Here is a 24,683-nt window from a genome sequence, read left to right as displayed (position 1 = left end):
TTTGAAAATTAGAATTAGGTCCCATTTAATTTTTATGCACGATTATGATAAAAATCAGACATCAACCACCATAACACACCACTGGGTTTTTGTATCCCTTTGTCTTTATCCACATGCAGATATAATTTTTCTCTTGTAACCAAAGCATGGATACAATATTATATTGTTCCCCCAGCTTTTTGTTATATACTTTTTCAAACATACAGAAAAGTTGATAGTACCACTTTGATCCAATTGTTCACATTTTTCTCATTTGCTTTCTATGTATAGTTGCCTGTCTTTATACACTGTTTTTTGGTGAACTATTAAAAAAGAACTCACAGGGGCACCTGGGTGGCTCAGTCGTTAAGCGTCTGCCTTCAGCTCAGGTCATGATGCCAGGGTCCTGGGATCGAGCCCCACATCGGGCTCCCTGCTCAGCGGGAAGCCTGCTTCTCCCTCTCCCACTCCCCCTGCTTGTGTTCTTGCTCTCGCTCTCTGTCAAATAAATAAATAAAATATTAAAAAAAAAAAAAAAAGAACACAGGCATTATGACATTCATCCCGAAATTCTTCAGAGGCATATTCTAACAATAAGAACATTCTCTCACACTTGCACAATATCATTAGTATACCATTACAAATACCAATAAGAAGCCATACTCAAATTTCTCTGATTGTCAAAAGATATCTACTCACTTAAAAAACACACCAGGATCCCTATTCACCCATTGTATTTGGTTATATTTTTAGCTCTTTTATTTTAGAGCAATATCCTCCCTCCCCCTGATATTTTTCATGGTGTCCCATTTTTGAAAAGACCAGGCCCTCTGTCTTAACAGAATGTAGCAATGGATCTTACTGTTGATCTCTGCTTCTTAGCTCGGGGTCTGGCAATAGCAGGCTCTCTGTGTACGTTTGTTGAACAAGTGAAACCAATGATAAGGAGTGTGGATAATAATCACAGTAGCTACTTTTTTTTTTTTTTTTTTTTGAGGGCTGGCTCTCTTGGCCAGTTTGTTCACGCTCATCTAATACGATCCTCACCGAAATCCTTTGAGGTAAGAAATTGCATTGGTCTCATTCGTAGGTGAGGAAAACAAAGCTGAAGAAAGAAGTAACATGTCTGCAGTCACACACCCAGAAAGGGGGCCAAATCAGATGGTAAACTGCGTGGTCGGGTAGGGGGCTCACTGTTTCTGGGTTCAGTGACCCAAAAGTTGGATCTGTCTGCATACGTGCAAGTATGTGTGTAATAGGTAGCACTTCCTGAGTGCTTACTATTTGCCAGGCCCCAATGCTGAGCGCTCTACGCGTGCGTTTTATTTGAATTTTCTCCACTGCCTGGCAATAGGCGTGGCACAGAGTGGGCGCGCAGACAATGTTTGTGGAATGAAGAGTGAATAAATGAATGAATGGACGGAAGTGTTATCGCCATCAACAGGGGGACTCCTCCGGGACCTCCGGCGCTCACTTGGGAGACCCCGGCCTAGGGAGACTTTGCGGCTCCGGGGCCCGGGCCGACCTCAGGCTCCGGACTGTCCCGAGTCTCGCCCAGCACCCGGGTGGCCTCCTAGCAGGTGAGAAGCCCGGACCGGCTGGGCGATTTGGCGTTATCACCTCCGTCCCCCGTCCTTTCCCTTTCTAGCACCGCTGCCGGGGCCCGGGACCCCCAGTGCGCCGCCCGGGGACAGGCAACGCTGAGGGGCGCGGGCTCACAGGCCATCAGGCCGGCTCCCGCCGCGCACGCCCACCTGTCGGCCGCGCAGGCGCAGCACGCGCCCGGCGCGCCCGGCCTCCCCGCGCCCCGCGGCGCGCAGCCAGTGCGCAGGCGCGGCGGCCGATGCGAGTGTGTATGTGCGGGCGAGAAGATGGCGGCGGCGGGGGAAGCAGCGTGAGGAGTCGGACGAGCGCCGAGGCCCATTGAAACGGGCCGCCATGGCCCTCCGCAACCCGCAGGTAGCCGGCGGCCCGCGTCCTGGGCAGGAGCGGCCCCAGGCCGCGGCGGGCGGCGCCGGGGCGGGCGGGCGCACCCTGCCCGGAGCGAGCGTGTGGGAGTGGGGGAGGGCGCTGGGACACGCTGCCCCGGACTAGGCCCCGGCCGCTCGCCGCCGCCCCGCGCGGAGCCCTCAGGGCCTTGCCGCGGGGGAGCGGCGGGGAGGGGTGCCGGGCCGCCTGCGGAGGGCACGGGGGCGCGAAGGGGTTAATCTCCGGGTGGACCGCGGGGGAGCTGGGGGTGCGGAGGGGGCCCTGGGCGCCCCGGAGAAGCAGCCGGGGGGGGTGCCTCGGGAGGCCCCGCAGCGGCAAGGGCCCTCCAGGCGCTTGGCTCGCTGCTCCGCGCCGAGCGGGACCCCAGGGCGTGGGGGTGCCTCGCTGCCCACATGTCCCCGAAGGTTGCTTCCTCAGCTTGATTGACCGCGGGGGGTTTGCTGCTTTTCTGGTTTATGGACTCGAGTCACCGAGGAGCAGCCTTAGGTTACTGTTGCAAAGAGAACTGGAAATTGAGTCGCCAGGACCGTACTTTTACTTGCATCAGAGTGACATCTTTTGCACGAATCCATCCCAGCCTGGCTGACACTAACGCGCCATGTCTCAGCTGTATCTAAAGTTTAGGGGCCGTTTATTATAATGCCGTAGTGGGAAGAAGGGTAGAACGCACCTTTCTCTTCTAGGGAGATGTACGGACGTATAGAGTCGAGCCCCCGCCCCCCATTACAATTACTTTTGTGGTATTACAGTTACTCATGTGGTGTTATCTTTCAAGTTTGCTTTAGACCCCTGGTTTTTTGACATCTAATCCCTAGAAATTACTGCACTTTATACCATCCCAGGGTGCTTTCAAGTTAAGTATGGGAAAGTGAAAGTAGCTATTGGGAAAACTGGTGGCCGGTAAATACTAACCCTCTGTAAATTGGTTTTTCTCGCTCTTTAGGAAATGAAGTCGATTTTAGTAGCTATTGTAATTAATGTGTGTCGTGAAATTTAAAACGCGAGAACCTTTTTTTTTTTTAATGAGATCTTACAGGAGGCTGGAATTCTGTCACATTTTTAGTACTGTAGTTTGCAGTAGAAGTTTTCCCCTTTAACTTTTTGTTCGCTTGTACATCTACTTTTGTGAGTATTTAGTATGGTTCTTTGAACACACAAAAAGGGGTTTAGTGTTTGAATAATTTTTACACATGTATACTTGAAAGATTTTCTTAAGAGATTTGGTATTTGCCGCTTTCTCAACTTAAATATTAATGTGCATAGCTCATTAAAATTAGTAAGAACAGGTACAAGATTGATTGTGGGCTGATGTGTAATGTAATATGCATAGTGATTTTGGGAAACGAAGAAAACATGTTTAGGGATAATTCAGTCCATTGTTTTTTTTCAAGATTTTATTTTTGTAAGTAGCCTCTACACCCACTGTGGGGCTCGAACTCACAACCCCGAGATCAAGAGTTGCACACACCACCTACTGAGCCAGCCAGGTGCCCCTAATTCAGTCCATTATTATAAGCATCCATTACAATGCAAATTGATTGAAATGATAATTAGCTGTGACAGTATGTAAACTTAATTGTAATTTCGTTTGCGTTCATTGTTCTAGTATTTATGTTTTATACTACAATATTGCTTATACACATCTATAGAAAATTGCAGTGGCTGAAGTCAGCTGAACATAAATATTAGTAACTCTGAGTTTATTCTTTTGTTGGGTTTATTTTTTTTTTAAAGATTTTATTTATTTGAGAGAGAGAATGAGAGAGAGAGAGAGAGAGCGCATGAGAGGGGGAGGGTCAGAGGGAGAAGCAGACTCGATCCTGGGACTCCAGGATCATGACCTGAGCTGAAGGCAGTCGCTTAACCAACTGAGCCACCCAGGCGCCTCCGTTGGGTTTATTTTTAAGAGTGATCTAAATGCTGGTAAGTTCTAGCATGGAGAAAGTGGCAGAGGATTAGTTTGATTTCTCTTAATTTTCTTTTTAAAAGAATAGTAGTGAAAACAAGTAATGAAATCATGTGACAGGCTTTCATGATTGTATCCTGCTTGAGTCAGGCTGAGCATTTTAAGAAATTTGTTTTCATTCAGTTACCTTTGGTCCTGAGGATCCTGCAGCGTCAGTGGTCATCCATTCATTCATTCAACAAATAGTGATCACTTACCATGTGCTAAGCACGGTGTTAGTGTATTACTTGTTTACAATTGGGAATGAAAACCACAAATTAATAGTAAGGGTTTTATATTAAAATTGAATTGTTACGGGTACAGTTTTGAAAATTTATATAGATTATATCCTGTTTCCCTGTTACTGATTGAATCGTGTTCCCTGGATTGAAGTGAACCAGTGCAGAACTTGGAAACATTTCTAATGCCAGTAGCTTTCAACATTTTAACAAATACAAAGGATGAACTTTACAGTTGAAGTGTAAGTACATCTCTCATTTATGAATATTTGTTGTCTGATGAAATGATTTGGCATAATTAGTTTGAACTGACCAGTTCTTCCTTAAACCAGAAGAGATTTTTGTGGTCATTGAAGTTGTTTGTAGTGAGATTCCCTCAACAGCGCCTCCTACCCCCTGTTTGAATATCACGGGGGCTGCTTCTGTCCTGGTCCTCTGAAGCGGGCTCACTCCAGTCTTCATTACCTCACAGTAGCGGATCCCCCACATTTTATACTATGGAATTTCTTGGATCCAATTTACAGCATGTGGCAGAGTGTTACTGTGTCATTGAATATCTGTTTATAACTGACAGCTCTATTAGTAATTCTCAAAAGATACATTTTTATCAGAGTCTCACATAGCAGCTGAATTAAATAGAATTATCTGAAATGCAGGATATTTGGAGATCCTGATTTTCCTTTGCACAGTGACAGCAAAATACCCAGACATGTCCTAAGACTAGATATGCCATTTAAAGTTTGTGAGTTGATGGTTGCTGCTGTGGTTCACAGAGCAGCAGTGCAGGTGAGGTGTGTCCAGGGCCCTGACCTCATGCTCTTGAGCCATCATGTTGGGACCACTGTTTATTGAAATTACAGTGAATGCTAAGCGGATCTGCCTCATTCCAAATTCGTCTCTAGAGCAAAAGTTAGGACATACATTACAGTGCACTTTTATGTGGAACCCGCATGATTTAAATAGTGGTTCACATAGGAAAACTGAAAGGAGGAAAGGATTACAAGGTTTAATGATTATTTAATGACAAACCTAGTGGCACATTTACTTTGTGCCATGTTCGGAGTGTAATATTCAGGTAATTGAGAAAAGTTGTATCATCTCTACTTCAATTATTAGTTACATCAGGGTTCTTTTTTGTTTGTCTTTGTGTTTTTACTGATTGCAGACATGTGAGTATTTGCTGTTAATGGATCTGGTTTTTCAAGTGGATTATTAAAGGTGGTTGCTGAGGACACTTCTTACTGATAATATACTAAAGCATGATAAATTGTAGGAAGAGCTCGCTTTTGGATTTGTAATTAGGCTGTTACATTTCTATTTACTGCCTCCCATGCAAGTATCACAGTGGCACAAAACAGATAAATCTGTTTGAAGTGGAATTTATTGGCCTTAGGCCATTGGATTACTGTCATTTGTCCCTGTAGTGCTACTTCAGCAGTGTAGATGTTCATTTCCAAAGACTTACGTGTGCTTGGATTGCAGTTTGCCCGTTTATTGAAGTGATCCCTCCCCCCCCAGAGGTCTGTTTGTGACCATTTTTGTCACTACAGGCTGGATTAAGGACTACTGTAGGTGACATAAAGGTAGCCCCTGGGGTATGTTCAGTATTTGTTTCAAGGATCAGACATCATAGAATTGATCATAAACCTGGATGAGGATCTTCAAAATGTAGACTTTCCATGAGCTGGCTCTTTTCTGACTATTTGAAAGCTCCTCATCTGTGACCCCATTCCAGCAGAAGACCTGAGAAACCAGAATCTGTTGGCCAATAACTCCATTCTGCCCTCTTGTCTTGACACATACGGTTCTCTGGGTGCCCTCTTCTGGGCATAGAGTGGGTGAGGTATAGAGTCGCTAGAGGTGTGGCTTAGGACTGGAAGAGTAAGGTAGTGCAGAGAGGATTAGAGCATATGTTCCTGGAGTTTCCTTTTCAGGCTTACTGGAGAATTGTTAGATGGTAATGTGCGTGGAGTGTTAACCCCGGTGCCTGCCGCCGTGTGTCCACGTGCTACTCTTGTGATTCTCAGACCCCTCCCTTTTGGGCTTTGTCTGCAGCTTTATTGGTTGTCATTCTTCAGATTAATTCTTAATTTATGTTTTTGGTATCGGCTTGAGGGACGTCTCCTAAGCCTACACTGTCTGATTCAAGAGTGTCATAACTGGTGCGCTACAAGTGAAAGTAGCTCCCAGTAGAAAGGCTGGGATCCCCACTCTTGTACCTTCAGTACTTGATTTTTACATCTAGTTGCCTTTTTCCTTTCCTCCCTCTTTCTTTGCTCCCTTTTCATCATATATGATGGTGGCAGATTTTCTTACCCCATTTGTTCTTGTTTTATGAGGTAAATTTTTTCGGGGATCCTGGGTGGCGCAGTCAATTATGCGTCTGGCTCTTGGTTTCAGCTCAGGTCATTTCTCAAGGTTGTGAGATCAAGCCCTGCGTCGGGCTCTGTGCTCAGCATGGAGTCTGCTTGAGATTCTCTCTCTCCCCCCTCCTGCTTGTGCTTTCTCTCTCTCTCTAAAATAAATAAATAAATCTTTAAAAAAAGAAAATTGTTTCATTTCTCTGTACTGTATGCAGACAGCTTGCTGGCTGGGGTGGGAAGGGCAGAGTGCCGTGAATGGTGCGCCCCCCGGAGCTGTTGTTCTGAGATGAGACCTGCTGGTTGTGCTAGAAGTGGTTGGGACAGCTTTCCAGACTATTTTCACCACTTGGGTCTCGCACTGTCCACAAAAATGGTGGTTTTGCGTTATTATGAGTACATGTCACAAATACTTGTGTTGTAAAATGTATTGAATAAAGCTAGATGTCTGTATAAGTTACATTTGCAAGCCACAGACCTCGTGAAATGGAACTGCTCAAGAACATTTAAGATGATTCTGTGTAGAAAATTTTGATTTGCATTTTGGTGTAACAGGTTATAGTCTGCATTGTTTACTTGGTCTCACAGAAACATGATGACATCCTTTGCCCTGGATATAAGGAGTGCATTTTAAATTTTATTATATTCATTTAAATTTAGTTAGGACTAATTAACTTATGAATTTATTTGGTATTCTGATAACTGTTAAGAGGATTTTAGTGTTTTTTTGGGTTTCTCCTATTTTAGACATCTTATAACTCTAGAGAAGCAGTGCCTCTCTTGAGAGACTTTCATCTTATGTCATTGAAATACTCTCCCTCTTCTTTCTGAAAATCTTAATTTTTTTTCCTTCTGATATGACGTGTTGAAGCTTTAGGGGAAATGGAAGAGAATTTGACAGTGAAAAATAATTCTAGAGTGTTTTTTTCTTTAAGGTTTTATTTATTTATTTGAGAGTTAGAGAAAGAGAGTGCGCGAGAGGGAGAGTGCAAGTGCAGGGGGAGGGAGAAGCAGGCTCCCTGCTGAGCAGGGAGCCCACCTCCGTGTGATCCCAAGAAGATTCCAAAATGGTGGGGTCATGACCTGGGCTGAAGGCAGAAGCTTAACTGACTGAGCCACCCAGGTGCCCCTATTCTGGAGTTTTTTGAGAGTCTTGCCCGGTGTTATAAAGTATGTCTCTTGATATTTTAAGTAGTAATTCCACTTAGATGGCTGCCAAGATGTGTATATTTATTTGAGACCTGAAGTAGGTCTTCTGAGTAGATCCCATAATTGGACAAGGAAGAACATATTAATAATAAAACACTAAATGTTGCAGTAGTCAACATTTGAGGAATGTTGTGCAGTGTGTAAGCTTCATAGTTTATAAAGTGCTGTACCTTGTTTGATCCTTATGGCCACTGTGTTGTCATCACCATTTTACAGATGAATGAAGTGAGACCCTGATGGCTTGTGACTTGAAGTCCCATGGCTGTTGAATGTGTGATCAGGGCCTTGCAAGCAGGCCTTTGGACTTCTGAATTCTTTGTTTTTTCTGCTTTGCCAGACTGCTTTTCTACAAGAGACTGGTAAAGACATAGTGCTTCACATGATGACTTTGCCATAGCACTTCCTCAATGAAAGTTTATGGAATGGGTGAATGCATGAAATAAAAATTGAAATGTTTAAAGATTTTTTTTTTTAAGATTAAAAAAAAATTGTTTTTTGACAGAGACAAGGCGAGAGAGGGAACACAAGCAGGGGGAGTGGGAGAGGGAGAACAGGCTTCCCACGGAGCAGGGAGCCCGATGAGGGGCTTGATCCCAGGACCCTGGGATCATGACCCGAGCCGAAGGCAGACATAACCGACTGAGCCACCCAGGCGCCCCTGAAATGTTTAAAGGTTTTATTTATTAATTTGAGAGAGAGAGTGCACACATGAGCAGGGGGAGGGGTAGAGGGAGAAACAGACTCTCCGCTGAGCACGGAGTCCGACGTGGGGCTCCATCCCAGGACCCTGAGATCATGACCTGACCCCAAATCAAGAGTTGGATGCTCAACCGACTGAGCCACCCAGGTTCCCCCCCCTTCCAAATTGAAACGTTAAAGATAGTAATCTTACTAAGAGTTGCTAATACGTTATTCATTACTAAATTTTGTGTGGGGTGTGTCTGTATTGATTTTGTTTTTTTTTAAAGATTTTATTTATTCATTTGACAGACACAGCGAGAGAGGGAACACAAGCAGGGGGAGTGGGAGAGGGAGAAGCAGGCTTCCCGCGTAGCAGGGAACCTGATGCAGGGCTGGATCCCAGGACCCTGGGATCATGACCTGAGCTGAAGGCAGATGCTTTTTTTTTTTTTTTTTTTTTTTTAAGATTTTATTTATTTACTTGAGATAGAGAAACAGAGAGTGAGAGAGGGAGGCAGAAGCAGACTCCCCGCTGAGCAGGGAGCCCGATGCAGGACTCGATCCCAGGTCCCTGGGATCATGACCTGAGCTTAAGGCAGATGCTCAACTGACTGAGCCACCCAGGCGCCCCTGAAGGCAGATGCTTAATGACTGAGCCACCCAGGCGCCCCAGTATTGATTTTTTTTAAACACAAACTCCAGAGGTGATATATGTTTTCCATGCTTTTTTCTGCTGGGCGTTTTTGTTGTTGTTCCATTGTATGGTCTGTTTAGCCAGACGGTCACTGAGCTGAACTGTTGGGAGCAAATCTTGGTTTTAAAATTTTAGAAGGCATCTCTTCAAGCATAGTAATTTTCTTCTTTTCACCTGATTTTTGCCAGGGAATGGAGCAGATATTCTGGAGGTTAAAGTATACTGAGAACTGTGGAAGTGTTCTAGAAATTTCTGAGTAATAAAATGTCCAAACACTTTTTTTTTTTTTAAGAAATGGTATTTTGAAGAATTCAACCCCTCAGTTACAGCAGCCGTGCCATCCAGTTTTTGTATAGTAAAAAGAGATCTGAATCAAATTCAGATTCTTGTCTCTTGGTTCCCCCTCTTCATTAGAGGTTATTGAGAGGATGAACCTTTCCTTAGTTGGAGAGATTGGTAGGTTACCAGCTCGAGTGAATAGTGGGGGAATTGGTAGTTAGCCTGGGTTTTCCCGTCTTTTATTAAAATCAGGTTTTCTTCTCCCCCCCTTGTTTTAATCAAAGTGCTACAATGGCAGAAAATAAAACACTTTCCCATTGCCCACCTCAGGTCCCTCTCCCCAGAGGCAACAGCATTCAGCCACTTCTGACTCTAATAAAATGCAAAATCAGGTCTTCCAAGGGTAGCATTCTGTTTGATTTGGAATTAATTTGTAGGCTATCAGACACTTTTATTCAGAACCACATATAAAGGACTTTGTATCTTTTGTGATTGTTCAAACAAAAATTTCTGGCGCCTAGGCATTAGGAATATAGAGCTGAAGAGAGTTCGTGTGCTTCAGAAAAAGTTCACAGGGTAGCAGAGGGGAGAGAAACAGGCTAATTGGTGAATCCTGGTTTCGGGTGGTAATTCCTGTAACGGAAGTGTGAAGAACATTGTCAAGAATTTTCATTCATTCATTCATTCAGCAAATAGTTATTGAGGGGCTACTGTGTACCAGGCACTGAGGATTCGGTGACAAGCAAAAACATTGTCCCTCCTACCAGGGAGCTTACTGTCTGGTGAGGGACACAGTTGCTGATCAGATAATCACAGTAATGCATGTGTCATTCCAAGCTGAGAAGTGTGTCCCAAAGGAAGGGGACACAGCGTGTTGGCACGGCCTGGGGAAGTCAGGGAAGTGTTTCCCTGGCAGTGGCTCCTTAGGGGAGATGCACTGTGTGAGACAGTGCGGACTGCCTGTGCATAGGCCCTGTGGCTGGAGGGCATTGAGAGCACATAAGAGGACTCAGAGAAACCCTGTGTATGCAGAGCTCAGTGTCCAAGAGGAGAGGCGACCAGGCTCTGTCCAACCTTGTAGGCTTTCTTAGGTGTTAATGACTTTATCCTGAGAAAAACCTGGAAGGAGGGGCTTATACAGCATGGAACCACATAGTCATGTTGCAGTGTGGGCTCACTCTCTGACAGCCCTGTGTAGAATAGACTCGGTATAATGGGGTCACAGTGGCCATCGGAAGATCAGGTAGGAGGGTTTCTGGGTTTTTCTTTAGAGAGAGTGCAGTGGGGACATCTGAATGGCTCAGTCAGTTAAGCGTCTGCCTTCAGCTCAGGTCATGATCCCAGGGTCCTGGGATCGAGCCCTGCATCATCGGGCTCCTTGCTCAAGTGGGGAGCCTGCTTCTTCCTCTGCCTGCCGCTCCCTCTGTTTGTACTCTCACTCCCTCTCTTTCACGCTTTCTCTGGAAATAAATAAAATCTTTTAAAAAAATAGGGAGAGTGCAGTGGAGAGAGGTGGCATGGCTCAAGAGATGTTGAGGTGGAAGGTGGATTGAACAGGAAGAGAGTGACTGAGTGTCTGGGAGAGCTGGGAAGATGTCTCTTCTAAAAAGGTGACATTTGGGCAGAGAAACAAGAGGACAAGGGCATATGGGAGAGAGTATGCAGAGGAACCAAGTCCCAAAACCTGAGGCTTGTCTAGGGACCCGGGAGAGGTTTTTGGCTGAAATGATGTTTAGGGTGAAGTGATGGGGCAGGAGTCAGAGGAGAGCTGAAGGACCTCGAGAGAGTCCAAGCCAAAGACTGCCTTTGATCTTGTAAGCAGGTGGGGGTCTGTGGGAACCCACAGTTTTTGTAATAAAAGCACAGGTTTTAAAAAGTGGTAGTACCACTCTGTTAGCATTGCTGGTGGAGATGGTTTCCAGGGGGTTAGTTGAGGTACTTCATGGGCTGTCAGAGGTTTCAATCTTTTGGCTGTCCTCCAGATCTGGGAATATTCAGCACTTCTGCTCACTTCAGCACCCCAAGCATGTTAAACCCCAGAACTTTGAGGGGAAAAAGGTAGGGCATTCTTTTGGGGACATCTGAGGCGGATTAATGCAAGGCAAATAGCTCTTTTTTTTTTTTTTTTAAGATTTTATTTATTTATTTGACAGAGAGACAGCGAGAGAGGGAACACAAGCAGCGGGAGTAGGAGAGGGAGATGCAAGCTTCCTGCCGAGCAGGGAGCCCGATGCGGGGCTCGATCCCAGGACCCTGGGATCATGACCCGAGCTGAAGGCAGACGCTTAACGACTGAGCCACCCAGGTGCCCCTAGGCAAATAGCTCTTGACTGTCCTCAGTGATAGAATTGGATGGATTTGTTAGGGAAGGCCATTTGGGGACATTATTCACTTTATTTTGCGGGGGGGAGCATCTTTATAAAAACAAGCATTTGTTCCTTCCTTATGATCCTTGGAAATAAAGAAAGTATAAGAAACACATGTCACCCATAGTGTCCCACAACCCTGAGGTGACTTAATGAGGTTAATAATTTGAAATGCTTCCCTTCAGTCCTTTTTATAGTAGATGTTGGAAATTTGGAATCATCTTATGTGATAGTATTTCTTATGTTGTGACTCTTGGTCATAGTCTTCTCCTTTGGGAATCATCTGGCACCCTGATGGCCAGCCAGACCTCCTGGGCAGGGCTTCTTGTGGGCAGGCCCCCAGATCTGGGTTTTAGGCAGTTCCGCCCGGATATTGCAGCCACGCTCAGGTTTCAGAGCCTCCATATGGCTTTGTTTCCAGCTTGTTTCACTTAACTTGTTGAACGTTTTACCATAAGATTAACTAAATCATATTTTGGATAAAATTTTTTAACTTATTCGGTCTAGGTTAGGTGTGAACAACAACAAAAATACATGTACCCGCTGTGAGAGGTGATACTATGTAATTGTAGCACTGAGTGGAATGAATCGTTGGAACAGAACTAGCGTGAAACACCTGAAAATTTTGCCCCTTTGAAGATCTGTCACATTGGGACTTCAGATGGGAATTTCTGACTAATTCCTTTTCAGCAACATTTATCCAGCTCTTGCTGTGTGCTAGCGCCTGTGTTGAGGTTTGTACGGGACAAAAGTATCTAAGTACAGATCCATTCCCCAGAGCCGTAGAGCTGCTCTGCGTTGTGGGTGGGACCCAGTGTGGACGGTGTGGGAGCAGCCCAGACTGCCGCACGGCTCATTCGAACTGTGACCATCTGATGTCCCAGAGAGCTGGGGTGAGCTTTTTGATTCATCCTGAAGTCTGGTCGTAGCCAAATTTCTCTGAGGTAGTATGTACAGTATTAAGCCAATTTGTTTTCAGAAATTCTTGTTACCCTTTTTTGTTGCCGGTCATGGATTTGTCAGTTTAGGAAATTCTTGCCTCCAATTCTAAACAAACGTGCTAAAATAATTTTTTTAAAAGATTTTATTAATTCACTTATTTTATTTTATTTTTATTTATTTATTTTTTTTTTTTTTAAAGATTTTATTTATTTATTTGACAGAGAGAGAGACAGTGAGAGCAGGAACACAAGCAGGGGGAGTGGGAGAGGGAGAAGCAGGCTTCCCGCCAAGCAGGGAGCCCGATGCGGGACTCGATCCCAGGACCCTGGGATCATGACCTGAGCTGAAGGCAGACGCTTAACGACTGAGCCACCCAGGCGCCCTAATTCACTTATTTTAGAGAGAGGGCGATAGAGGGAGAGAGATCGAGAGAGAGTGGGGGGGAGGGGCAGAGGGCGAGGGAGACAGTCTCATGCAGACTACATGCGGAGCTTGGAGCCCAGCTTGGGGCTCCATCCCACGACCCCAAGATCATGACCTGAGCTGAAATCAAGAGTCAGATGCTCAACCGACTGGGCCACCCAGATGTCCCTAAACTAATTACTCTTGGTTCCATCTTTTTTTTTTTTTTTTTTTTTAAAGATTTTATTTATTTATTTGAGAGAGAGAGACAGCCAGAGAGGGAACACAAGCAGCGGGAGTAGGAGAGGGAGAAGCAGGCTTCCCGCTGAGCAGGGAGCCCGATGCGGGGCTCGATCCCAGGACAATGGGACCATGACTTGAGCCGAAGGCAGACGGTTAACGACTGAGCCACCCAGGCGCCCCTTAGTTCCATCTTCTTATTGAACTCTTGGCTTTTCCTGCCACAAATGTATTATAAGTGCGAGGAACACAAATTTTAAATTTTAAAATTTAACTTGACTAGTGTTCAATGAGAAAGAGTTAAGAGAGTTTTCTTTTTTTTTTTTTTTTTTTTTAATCTGAGAGGCATTCTCTACAGTTTTGGCTGGAAGCTTAGCTGACTATAACTTGAACTTCACACAGGATGACACTGTAGCAATATCCTAGTGACTGGTCTTGGACACAGAATTACCACAGCTGAGTTTGCAAAGAGTTTACTACCTCTTATCCCAGGGCACATGTTGAACAAATAGGCTTTTCTTTCTAGGGTGGACAGAAAGTAAAGTACATTGTCATTTTGTTTCTTTTTTTTTTTTTTTTTTTGTAAAGATTCTTTTAATTTATTTATTTGACAGAGAGAGACACAGCCAGAGAGGGAACACAAGCAGGGGAAGTGGGGGAGGGAGAAGCAGGCTTCGAGGGAGAAGCAGGCTTCCCGACGGGCAGGGAGCCTGATGCGGGGCTGGATCCTGCGGGGCTCGATCCTGGGACCTTGGGATCATGACCTGAGCCGAAGACAGACGCTTAACGACTGAGCCACCCGGGCGCCCCTGTCATTTTGTTTCTTTGACATTGATTTCTTTTTGGGTTGAAAGATAGATTTGAATTAGCTTTGTTAATTAGTCCTTCACTGTCCTATGAAAAAGGAAAGGAATGCCATGTATGTAATGTGCACAGTGAGCTTTGAGGCCCCTGTGAACTTTGATTTTGTAGATGCCCTATCTTTCCTCTGTGAGTCAGTCAGCCGTTCATGGAGGCCTGCAGCCTCCTGGGCCCTGTGTGGGCACTGTGCCCAGAGAGGGCCCTGCCTGGTGGAGGGGAACACCACACACGTGGTTGTCTAACTAGAGCCTTGGCAGGTGCTCTGAATAAGGACCCTGGGAGTGACCTGGTGGCGCAGGAAGGCTTTCTTGAGGTCTGGGTCTCCTCCAGCGCCTCCACTGTCAGCACAGTGTCTTGCCCCTGCTGTGTGTGCAGTGGTAAGTTACTTGACAGAGGAACCAGTTGGAGGAAATAAAGAGAACACCTGGTTGTCATTCAGTCTGTCATTCAGTTCAGGACTGCATATGGGTTTGTTTTGGTGCTTCTCATTCTGGAAATGAAGATTAGGACCACAGTGTGCAGAACCGTGAGGGACAGATTGGTCCTCTGTAGAAATACCTTTTAGTAATGACACCTGAATAAGAAGGATAGACTGCTGATGAAGTATTCAGATTGATTATAATGTCTGCATTAAGAATGAGTGGGTGGTGGGTGCCTGGGTGGCTCAGTCGGTTGAATATCGTCTGCCTTTGGCTCACATCGTGATCCTGGGGTCCTGGGATCAGATGCATCAGGCCCCTGCTCAGCAGGGAGCTTGCTTCTCCCTCTCCCTCTGTTGCGCCCCCTGCTTGTGTGTGTGTGTGCGCACGCTCTCTTTCTCTCTCTCTCTGTCAAATAAATAAATAGAATCTTAAGAAAAGAATGAGTGGGTGGAGCACCTGGCTGGCTTAGTTGGCAGAGCATGTGACTCTTGATCTCAGGGTCGTGAGTTCAAGCCCCACATTGGGTGTAGTGTTTACTATAAAAAAAAAAAAAAAGAATGCATGGGTGATCTCTAAGCATCTTTTAAGGTTTTTCATGGTTCTCTTTATCTCTGTTGTATAGTTTCTTGAATCCAGACTTCTGTATCAGATAATCTGGTATTTTGTTTCATTTTCTGGGTTGTCTCTCAGTAAATGTAATCCTGAGATCAGAGGATAGTTACTGATGCCAATACAGTGCTTTCAGCCCCCCCCCCCCCCATGCCCTGTTAGTGGACCATGGCAGTCATCCTTTGTTGACCCGATCAGAGCAGATGCCATTAATTCCTGCAATTCAAGAGCCACAGAGCTGTCACCCTTCCAGGTAGAGAGCCTAATTGTATGTCAGAGATGAGCATGTTTAACCAGAGCAGGGATTTCTTTGATTTGTTCACTGATACATCTCCAGGGCCTCGAACATATCAGTGCTCAATAAGTATGTATTGATGAACAAATTGGTGAAAGATACAGCACAGTCCATATATTGAGGAAGTTCACAGTTGAGTGTGGGAGAGACTAATCAACTTAAAATCTAGAGTGAGTAACTCTGCAGGTTTGTTGGGAAAATAGTTGGTATAGCTGAGACTCTGGAAGTGACGAAGTTCTATGGTGTGAGAAGTCCTCGAGGCCAGAGAGAAGGCCCCTGGTGCAAGAGACTCCAGTGTGCACAGCGGCGTGGAAGTGAGCAGAGAGAGCTGCGGCACCAGCTGTGGGGGGAACTTGCTGATGGGTCTGGCTAGGTAGGTGAGTGCCAAACCCTGAGCGCTTGTATGCTCTGCTGGAGCCTTTTCTCCTGAAGAGTTGTGGCAGGCTGTTCCTAGGGACCAAAATCACATTCCCATTTTAGAGAAAGTGCTGTGGCGGCTGCCTGTGGTTTGGAGGGTGGAGGTTGAGCCTGAAGGTAGGGAGGGCTGGCCTGCTGAGAAGCACTAAAGGGGTGGGGAGGGGAAATGAGGCTTTGGATGACCAGTTGAAATGGGATGCAGAGGGAGCCAGGCAGCTTCACTGTAATGTATTTTAATAACGCATTTTCTTCTTTAATGAAATCCTGTTTGTTGTTTAGTGAAGTGCTTTTTTCCCACTTACATTGTGAATATTCTCCATTACTAAACTTTTTCTTAAGTAGTATTTTTAAGTACTGTGGTGCATTCACAAGTTATGTTTTATACATGCTAACAATAGTAATGGGGGACGCCTGGGGGGCTCACTCGGTTAAGTGTTTGCCTTCTGATCAGGTCATGATCCCAGGGTCCTGGGATCAAGTCCCACATCAGGCTCCTTGCTCAGCGGGGAGCCCGCTTCTCCGTCTGCCTCTGCTGCTCCCCCTGCCTGTGCGCTCTCTCTCTTGGACAAATAAAATCTTTAAAAAACAACAACAAAAAACAGTGATGGGCATTTTTTGGATACATTTTTTAGTTGTTTCTGATTGTAAATTATCTTGTTTCCCACAACTGATTAAAGCATTGACGTAAATGGAAAGGTGAATTTAAATCATTGATTATCTTGGGGGTGGGGTGGATATATTTTGCTAAGTAATATTAAGTAATTAGTGGTAATTTAAAACGAAGTTTTTTGTTTTTTTTAAAGATTTTAATTTATTTATCTGAGAGAGAGTAAGAGAGCCAGAGCATGAACGGGGGGAGGGCAGAGGAGAAGCAGACTCCCTGCTGAGCAGGGAGCCCGATGCGGGGCTCGATCCCAGGTCTCTGGGATCATGACCTGAGCTGAAGGCAGACGCTTAACCGACTGAACCATCCAGGTGCCCCAAAACGAAGTTTTTTTTAAAGATTTTTATTTATTTATTTGAGAGAGAGAGAAAGAGCATGAGAGGGCGGAGGGTCAGAGGGAGAAGCAGACTCCCCACTGAGCAGGGAGCCCGATGCTGGACTCGATCCCAGGACTTCAGGACCATGACCCAAGCTGAAGGCTTAACCAACTGAGCCACCCAGGCACCCCGAAGTTTTTTTTTAAGATTTTATTTTTAAGTAATCTCTACACCCAATTGGGCTCACAGTCACAATCCTGAGATCAAGAGTCTCATGCTCTACTGACGGATCCACTCAGGTGCCCCGAAAACATGAAATTTTTTTAATGTTTGGATTTTATTTTTTTATTTTTTAATTTTTAAAAAATTTTAAAAGATTTTATTTATTTGAGAGAGAGAGTGAGCACATGAGCAGGGGGGAGGGGCAGAGGGAGAGGGAGAAGCTGACTTGCAGCTGAGCAGAGAGCCGGAGGCAGGGCTCCGTCCCAGGACTCCGGGATCACTTGGGATCACGACCTGAGCAGACATTTTTTTTTTTTTAAGATTTTATTTATTTGAGAGAGAGAATGAGATAGAGCATGAGAGGGGGGAGGGTCAGAGGGAGAAGCAGACTCCCTGCTGAGCAGGGAGCCCGATGCGGGACTTCCTGGGACTCCAGGATCATGACCTGAGCTGAAGACAAAGTCGCTTAACCAACTGAGCCACCCAGGCGCCCCTGAGCAGACATTTAACTGCCTGAGCCACCCAGGTGCCCCTAAATGTTTGGATTTTAGAACTACATACTGATTTGATCATAGGCAAGTTATACATATGAAATACTTGAAAAAGATTGAGAAAGATCTTTTCATAAAATATATGTCAATAAGCTGGTTAATGTATGGTGAAGGCCAACTATTTTAGCTGCTGCTAGAGCTATTCAGGAGGGTAATTGAAGTGCTCTTACCCTGTGTGGGCAGTGGGTGACTAAGCACGTGTTTGAGGCATCGGGAACAGCCGGGGCATGTTGTGAGATGTGTAGTTAAGTGCCGAGTGCTTGTGCGGTGCACGTGTTAAGTTCTGCAGCAGTAATTCAGAGAGTGAAGGAGATGAGTGACAAGTAGCCTTGACAGTGAAAGAGGATTTTGGCGAATGGAGAGGAAGGAGGAGGGCATTCTGTGTGGGGAAACAGAATGAGTAGGGCTTAGATTTCAAATTAACCTGGTTTTAGCTTTTGGAGTGATCTTACTTTCTATGCATCCCCTGGTTGCTGCCACTGAACTTGGAATAAGCCTTTTATCTTCTTCATTGCTCACTTCATTCCTGTTTTAGTTAGGATGCTTTTGATAACAAGTAAAAGAAAGGCCAGCTCTAACTGGCTTGCACCATACATTAGAGACACAGTGGCTCATGGAACTAGAAATCTCAGAGGGAGGCCAGGCTTCAGGGTTGGTCTGCTGAGTGAGTCCAGCGGTGTCTTTGAGGACCTGGTTTCTTCTCACTTCTGGTGTGTCAGCATTTTCCTAAGGCTAGTTCTCCTTCAAATGACACCATGATCACAGCAGATGCCCGCTTCACAGTTGTGTCCAGCCTACACCACATCAACCAGAGCAAGAGAGTGCATGTGTGTTCCAGAGTTCTTGACTGTGTCCTGGGGTTTGTGCCCTTTGGGTCCCCCTTGAACCAAGCACTGTGGGCAAGGGAGGGTGGCATGCCAGGTCAGGCTCCCATCTAGAGCTGGGAGTGGATGTGTGTCAGCCTTCTGAGCTAGGTGACCACTCACCAGCAGGGGAGGAGGAAAATGAACTTTCAGAGGATGGCTGCAAAGTCCATTACTGTCCCATCTGGGAGGACCATTCCTTCCCACTCTCCTTTTCCAGGTTTGTCAGTTCCTTCTCCTTCTGGACTCCTCTGACTAAAGACTCTGTCCTTTTTCTTGGCAAGTCATCCTGCACAGTCTGATGGCATCCTATTGTATTTTAGTCTTCATTAAATTTTATTGTACCTTAACTATTCATGTATTCTTTTTGGCGTAGCCCCAAGCCCCAGGTTCTAATCCTGGCTTTCCCATCTTCTGTTCCTGGGATCTTGGGCAGTTAGTTCTCTGAACTTGAAGTTTTTTCATCTTAACAGAGTCAACAGATACTTACTAGATTCTAAGTATTGTACTTAAGCACTTAGATGGTTGGGATCCAGAACTGAAAGACACAAGATCACAATTCATTTACAGAGACATACAGGTAAATGAGAAATTACCATGAGATGTGACATTGCTTTGGCAGAAATAAGGAGTTGGGAAGACTTCCCTGAGGAGGTGATGCCTGTGTTGACCCTTGACAGGCAAGCAGTGGTCACAGCAGCGAGGGATGAGTGAGCTGCTTGCATGAAGGCTTCAGGGCAGGAGAATAGCTGGGGTCTTCGCTGCACAACGAGGTGAGGCTGGGTTGTTCAGGCGGGGATGGCCCTTATACCAAGCTAAAGAGTTTAGATTCCATCTCTGTATACTGTACAGTTAGGCGTTGACCATACATCCTGGCTTACACCTGTTGTTCCAGGATAATTAGTGTAATTCTTTGACGCTGAACTGTGCCTCCAGTTTGGATGATAAATGGTTGCCTGACTTAAAGTAGGAGTTCAGAGCTACGTGATGGTGGTACACAGGACGCAGGGCTTACCTTAGAGTAGGGTCCTGGGACTAAATGAAGTACAGCAGTACTTCTCAAACCTAAACTACAGAAAGAATCAGCTGGGGATCTTTTTGATGGAACATTTGGCTGCAGTAGGTGTGAGTTGGGGCCCCAGAGCTGCATAAGCTCTTGAGTGATGCCCTTGTTACTGGCCTGGGGACCACCCTTTGAGTAGCAGGGTAGGATGGGACATTAGGAGTGTCAGAGGGTCTCTAAAGTCCCTGGAATCATATGCAAAAATGTGGGTGTGTGCATTCTTCAGGGAGTGGGCCTAATTTGCTTACATCAGATTTTCAGGGGCTCTGCTACCACCCCAAAACAGTTAGAAATCAGTGCCTTTTAGAAATAATGTAATGATGAAATGACATCTGTACATTAAATGCCTTTAAGGCAGTGCCTAGCTCATGAGAGTAATCCAGAAGCATTAGGTATCTGTCTGCCTTCCCTCCCTCTCCTCCTCCCACGGCCACGTTCTTCGAGGCAGGAAACACTGCTTAAACATTTAAAATAACTTTTTATTATCTTCTGTACTATTAGTGCCCAACAAAAAACTGTTTAGTTTGGTGACAAACTCTTTTAGAAGCGTTAGCCGTCCTGATGGCATTTGAGGGTCCCTTGTGTGTCAGCTATTTTACTAGGTGTTGAGAGGCTGCCGTTTGATCTTGCAGGTAGCCAGGCGTGGAGGGAGGGTCATCAGGGCTTGGGTTGGATAGTAACAGAAACAGCAGGATTGAAGAGATGAATCATATTTTTATAATCTTACTGTTGAGGTGTAATGTATGTTCAAAAAGGTGCTACTCCTGCCTTTGATTCATTGAGATACTGTTCTCTTGGTCTCCGTGGTGTGGGATGTTGGTAGGCATCAATTAGAATGCTGCTTTCACTTCATGTAGTTGCTTGTTCTTGCCAAGTAGAGCTTTCTGAACATTTTGATACTTTGTTCATTGTCCCAGAAATTTGAGATGGAAAGGGTACCTGACTTAAGATAATCTTCAAAGTTTCTCATCTAGGAGGTTGGCAGAACAATGAAGTATGCCATTGGCATAAGTGTAGAAGCTGGTTTTGAGAAAATAATGGGCCTTTTGAATTTAAGGTTAAACAAGAACATAAAAGTGAAGTGCTGTGGGGCTGACAGCCTGGAAAATGGAACTGCAATATGATTGAGCAGTCCACATGGAAGATGTGAATTTGGACTTCACCAACACAGTTGAAGCTGGGAGAGCAGGAGAACTTCTTGTGGGGGATATTGAGGGGCCAGCCGAAAGGAGAGGAGGGAGTGGTGGGAGGCAGAGTCCAGTCTTGCAGGGTGTGGGAGCCACTGGCAGAGTATATGTGTGAGAGAGAGCTCTCGATGTTAACAGATTGATGCTTGACGGAGAGGCGGGCTAGCTGGAGAGTGTAAGAGGATGCTGGATTGGATGGGAGGTTATTTCTGAAAAAGCAGAGTATTGGAGGTGAGTGTTAGATTTCATTTAGTTAAGAGCAAATGGAAATGAGCTCAGTTATAAAAGAATTGTCTTTGGGATGCTTGGGTGGCTCAGTCAGTTGAGCATCTGCCTTTGGCTCAGGTCATGATCCTGGGGTCCTGGGATTGAGTCCCACATGGGGCTCCCTGCTCAGCCAGGAGCCTGCTTCTCCCTCTGCCTGCCTTTCCCCTTGCTTGTACTCTCTCTCTCTAACAAATAAATAAATAACATCTTAAAAAAAAAAAAGAAAAAGAAAGAATTGTCTTCATGGAAAAGACGTGTCTAAAAAGTTGCATGGGGGGCACCTGGCTGGCTTAGTGGGTTGAGCATCTGACTCTTGGTTGCGGCTCAGGTTGCGATCTCATTTGGGTTTATGAGATCGAGCCCCACCCACATAGGGCTCTGCACTCAGCAAGGAATCTGCTTGAGATTCTTTCCCCCTCCCTCTCCCTCCCTTTGCTCAAACGCACTCTCTCTCAAATAAATAAAATTTTTAAAAAGTTGCATGGGAGTGGAATTTTTTTTATTAAATTATTTCCAGTTGCATGATAGTTTTTCTTCTGATTGACATTTAGCTTTGTTGCCTTTAAGTTGTTAGTGATCAGTAAACCCTTAAAAGCACTAAGAGTTCCCATTTTATTTTGTTATTTTTTATTTTAAGATTTTCTTTATTTATGAGAGCACGTGTATGTGAGCTTGAGTGTGGAGAGGGGCAGAGGAAGAGGGAGAAGCAGACTCTCCGCTGAGCAGGGAGCCTGATGCGGGGCTTGATCCCAGGACCCTGGGATCATAACCCGAGCCAAAGGCAGACAATGAATTGAACTACCCAGGTGCCCCAGGAGTTCCCTTTTTTTTTTTTTTAAAGATTTTATTTATTTATTTGACAGAGGCACAGCGAGAGAGGGAACACAAGCAAGGGGAGTGGGAGAGGGAGAAGCAGGCTTCCCGCCGAGCAGGGAGCCGGATGTGGGGCTCGATCCCAGGACCCTGAGATCATGACCTGAGCTGAAGGCAGACACTTAACGACTGAGCCACCCAGGCGCCCCAAGAGTTCCCATTTTAAAAACATCTGCCCTGGTTGTTGTTCATCAAGCAGTAGGTCCTCTTATAAAGTGAATAATCATTTCAAATGGTTTCATAGTTGCTTCTGTCTGGTTTGGGGGTGTAACTGAGTGGCAGAGTAGCTCTGCTCACCTTCCTTCCTGTTGTCTGCTTAATTTCTCCCGCCCCTCAATTGCCTATAGTGGTAGAGCTTTTTCTTAGGTTACGGGAACACCCCTGTACAGTGATTCTGAACCCTAACTGCACATCAGAATTACACAGAAGGTGTTTAAAATGTTGAGTGAAGCCTGGGCGCGCCCTTACCCCCACTGAACTCTGAATTTTTGCAGCTATGACCTGAGGATCCTCAGGTGATTCTAGGGGGTAGCCTGGGCTGAACATCACTGCCATAGGCCTTTGACCTGCATAGCTGACTCCGCTTCCCTGCTAGGTGAGCCCCCCCCTCCCCCAGGTTGGTTTTCTACTTCTGTATGGGAAACAGTATTGTGAGCTAATTGGGTGAAATACCTCTTTTACAGGATACTCAAGTTTCGAGCTGCACATATTTACCATAAGGGGGACTTTCTGAAGTCTCAGGTTTCGTTTTCTCTAATAAAAGATTTTTAGGGGCCCCTGGGTGGCATAGTCAGTTGAGCGTCCTTGACTCTTGGTTTTGGCTCAGGTCATGATCTCAGGGTTGTGAGGTCAAGCCCAATGTCCGGCTCCATGCTCAGCGCAGAGTCTGCTTGAGGTTCTCTCTCCCTCTCCCACTCGTGTGTGCTTGCTCACTCTTTCTCTAAAATAAATAAATCTTAAAAGATTTTTAATCATAACAGTGAACTTAAATACATAATTCAGGAATGAAGTTCAGCCTGTTGTTTTGGCTGGTAAAGTAAACTATTTCTGCATAGTTGCAATCTTCGTTTTCAGCAGATCATTAGGTGGAAGTAAAGCTGAAAAGGCAAGTGGACGGCTTCCTCAGTGGGCTCGGCTGGCCTTAGCTGTCAGCACCGTATTTGTGTTCTTTTATTTTCAGCATATTGTAATTTAGCAGCTTTTACTGCTTGGACCAGCTCTTCTTCTAAGTAACTTTGGTCTTCATTAACAAACAAAGTGACTCATTTAGGGCAACATGGGGAAGTTTTGGGAGCTATAGAAAGGGTTGAAGGTATCTTCCTTCCTCTGGAGGTATGGGATACAGGGGTCTAAGTTTGGCAGCTCTAGATCTTGCAAGGTATTAAGAAACCATTGGCAATGGCCAGCAAATTGAAGAAAGTCATTATGTAGTAACACTGCTTTTTTCCAGATGTGTTTAAACTTGAAGCTCTGGTTTAGTGATGCACTTTCCTTTCTGGCAGGTGGCCTTTGGTAGCCCAGCTTCTGTTGGGCTGGAACCAAAGTTCCAGCATATTTCATTAAGTGAAAAATCCTGTAGAACAGATGCACTTACAAGTTTCTTCCCATGTAGCACTCTGTTTAATGAAACACTTGAGGTTTGACTCAGTGTTATTGGCAGTCATTGTCTGTGTGTCGTGTGGGGTTTAAGTAGGTGGTTGGGGATCTAGGCACTTAGAAAAGCCGAGCCGGGCCAGAACAATCTGAGGTGTAGTGATTGGGGAACCACAGGAGTGGGCACCCTTACGGTGACAACGGGCAGCAAAATAGAGGTATCATGCACAGTATCGTGGGTGCTGCTGAATGCTACCAGTAAGAGTCTTTGGACCGAGGAACGTGAAATCTTTAAAGAAAATCCCAGTGCATGGATGTTTACAGAGTATTTAAGAATACTCTTTATGTAAATGAAAGATTAATGCTGTGGTCTTTGGTCTTCAAGAGCTGCTTTGATAATACAGCTGCCCCAACCACCTTATTTGTAGGTGTGCACTGATAGTGCATCGATTTTAAAAAATCAACCATTTTGAGGTATAATTTAATACAATAAGTGTACGCAAAATTTTAAGGTTTCAGTTTGAGCTTTGATCAATACATGCCAGGGTAACTACTCCCACAATCAGTCTGTTGCCCCAAAAGTTCCCTCCTGCCCCTTTGCCATGAATCTCTACCCTGTAACCAGGCAGATCCTGATCTGCTGTCATTCGAGGCTGTTCCCCTTTTCTAGAATTCTGTGGAGGTGGAATTATATGGCGTGCACTCTTCTCTCTGACTTCTCTCACTCTGCATAACATTTTGAGATTCGTCCATACTGTAAGAATTCTCTCCCTTTCAGTGTGGGGTAGTATTTCATCACATGGCTGTACCACAGTTTCTTTCTTCACCTCTTGATGCACATTTCTTGTTCTGGTGTTTGTTATGATTGCAGCTGTGGTCTGCATTCATGTGCAAGTCTTCAGTGGACGTAGGTTTTCACTTCTTGTGGGTAAACTACCTGGAAGGGGAATTGTTGGGTCACCTGGTAAGTGTGCGTTTTATTTTATAGGAAGCTGCCGAGTTTCTCCAAAGTGTCTGTGTTGTTTGACACCTGCACCAGCAGTCATGAAAATCCCCCCTCTTCTGTATCCTCCCCTGCACTTGGTACTGTCAGTCTTGTGAATGTTATTGTGCATCAGTTCAAAAGGGAAGAATTTTTTTGTCCACGAGAACAA

At 45.2% G+C, this 24,683-nt stretch overlaps 1 protein-coding gene across 1 annotated transcript in view; it reads left to right on the top strand.

The window, feature by feature from the left end:
* Positions 1–1,819: 1,819 nt before the first annotated feature.
* USP10 (ubiquitin specific peptidase 10) overlaps positions 1,820–24,683 on the top strand; it is a 75,372-nt gene continuing 52,508 nt past the window's right edge. The window contains exon 1 of the mRNA XM_032389746.1: positions 1,820–1,938. Within this exon, the coding sequence (XP_032245637.1) occupies positions 1,918–1,938 (21 nt within the window). The 5' untranslated portion in view covers positions 1,820–1,917. The remainder of the gene's footprint in view (positions 1,939–24,683) is intronic.

This window comes from Phoca vitulina, unplaced genomic scaffold, assembly GCF_004348235.1.
Source record: "Phoca vitulina isolate PV1807 unplaced genomic scaffold, GSC_HSeal_1.0 scaffold56, whole genome shotgun sequence".
In the NCBI taxonomy this organism is placed as follows: Eukaryota; Metazoa; Chordata; class Mammalia; order Carnivora; family Phocidae; genus Phoca; species Phoca vitulina.
This window is presented reverse-complemented; position numbering and strand designations above follow the sequence as displayed.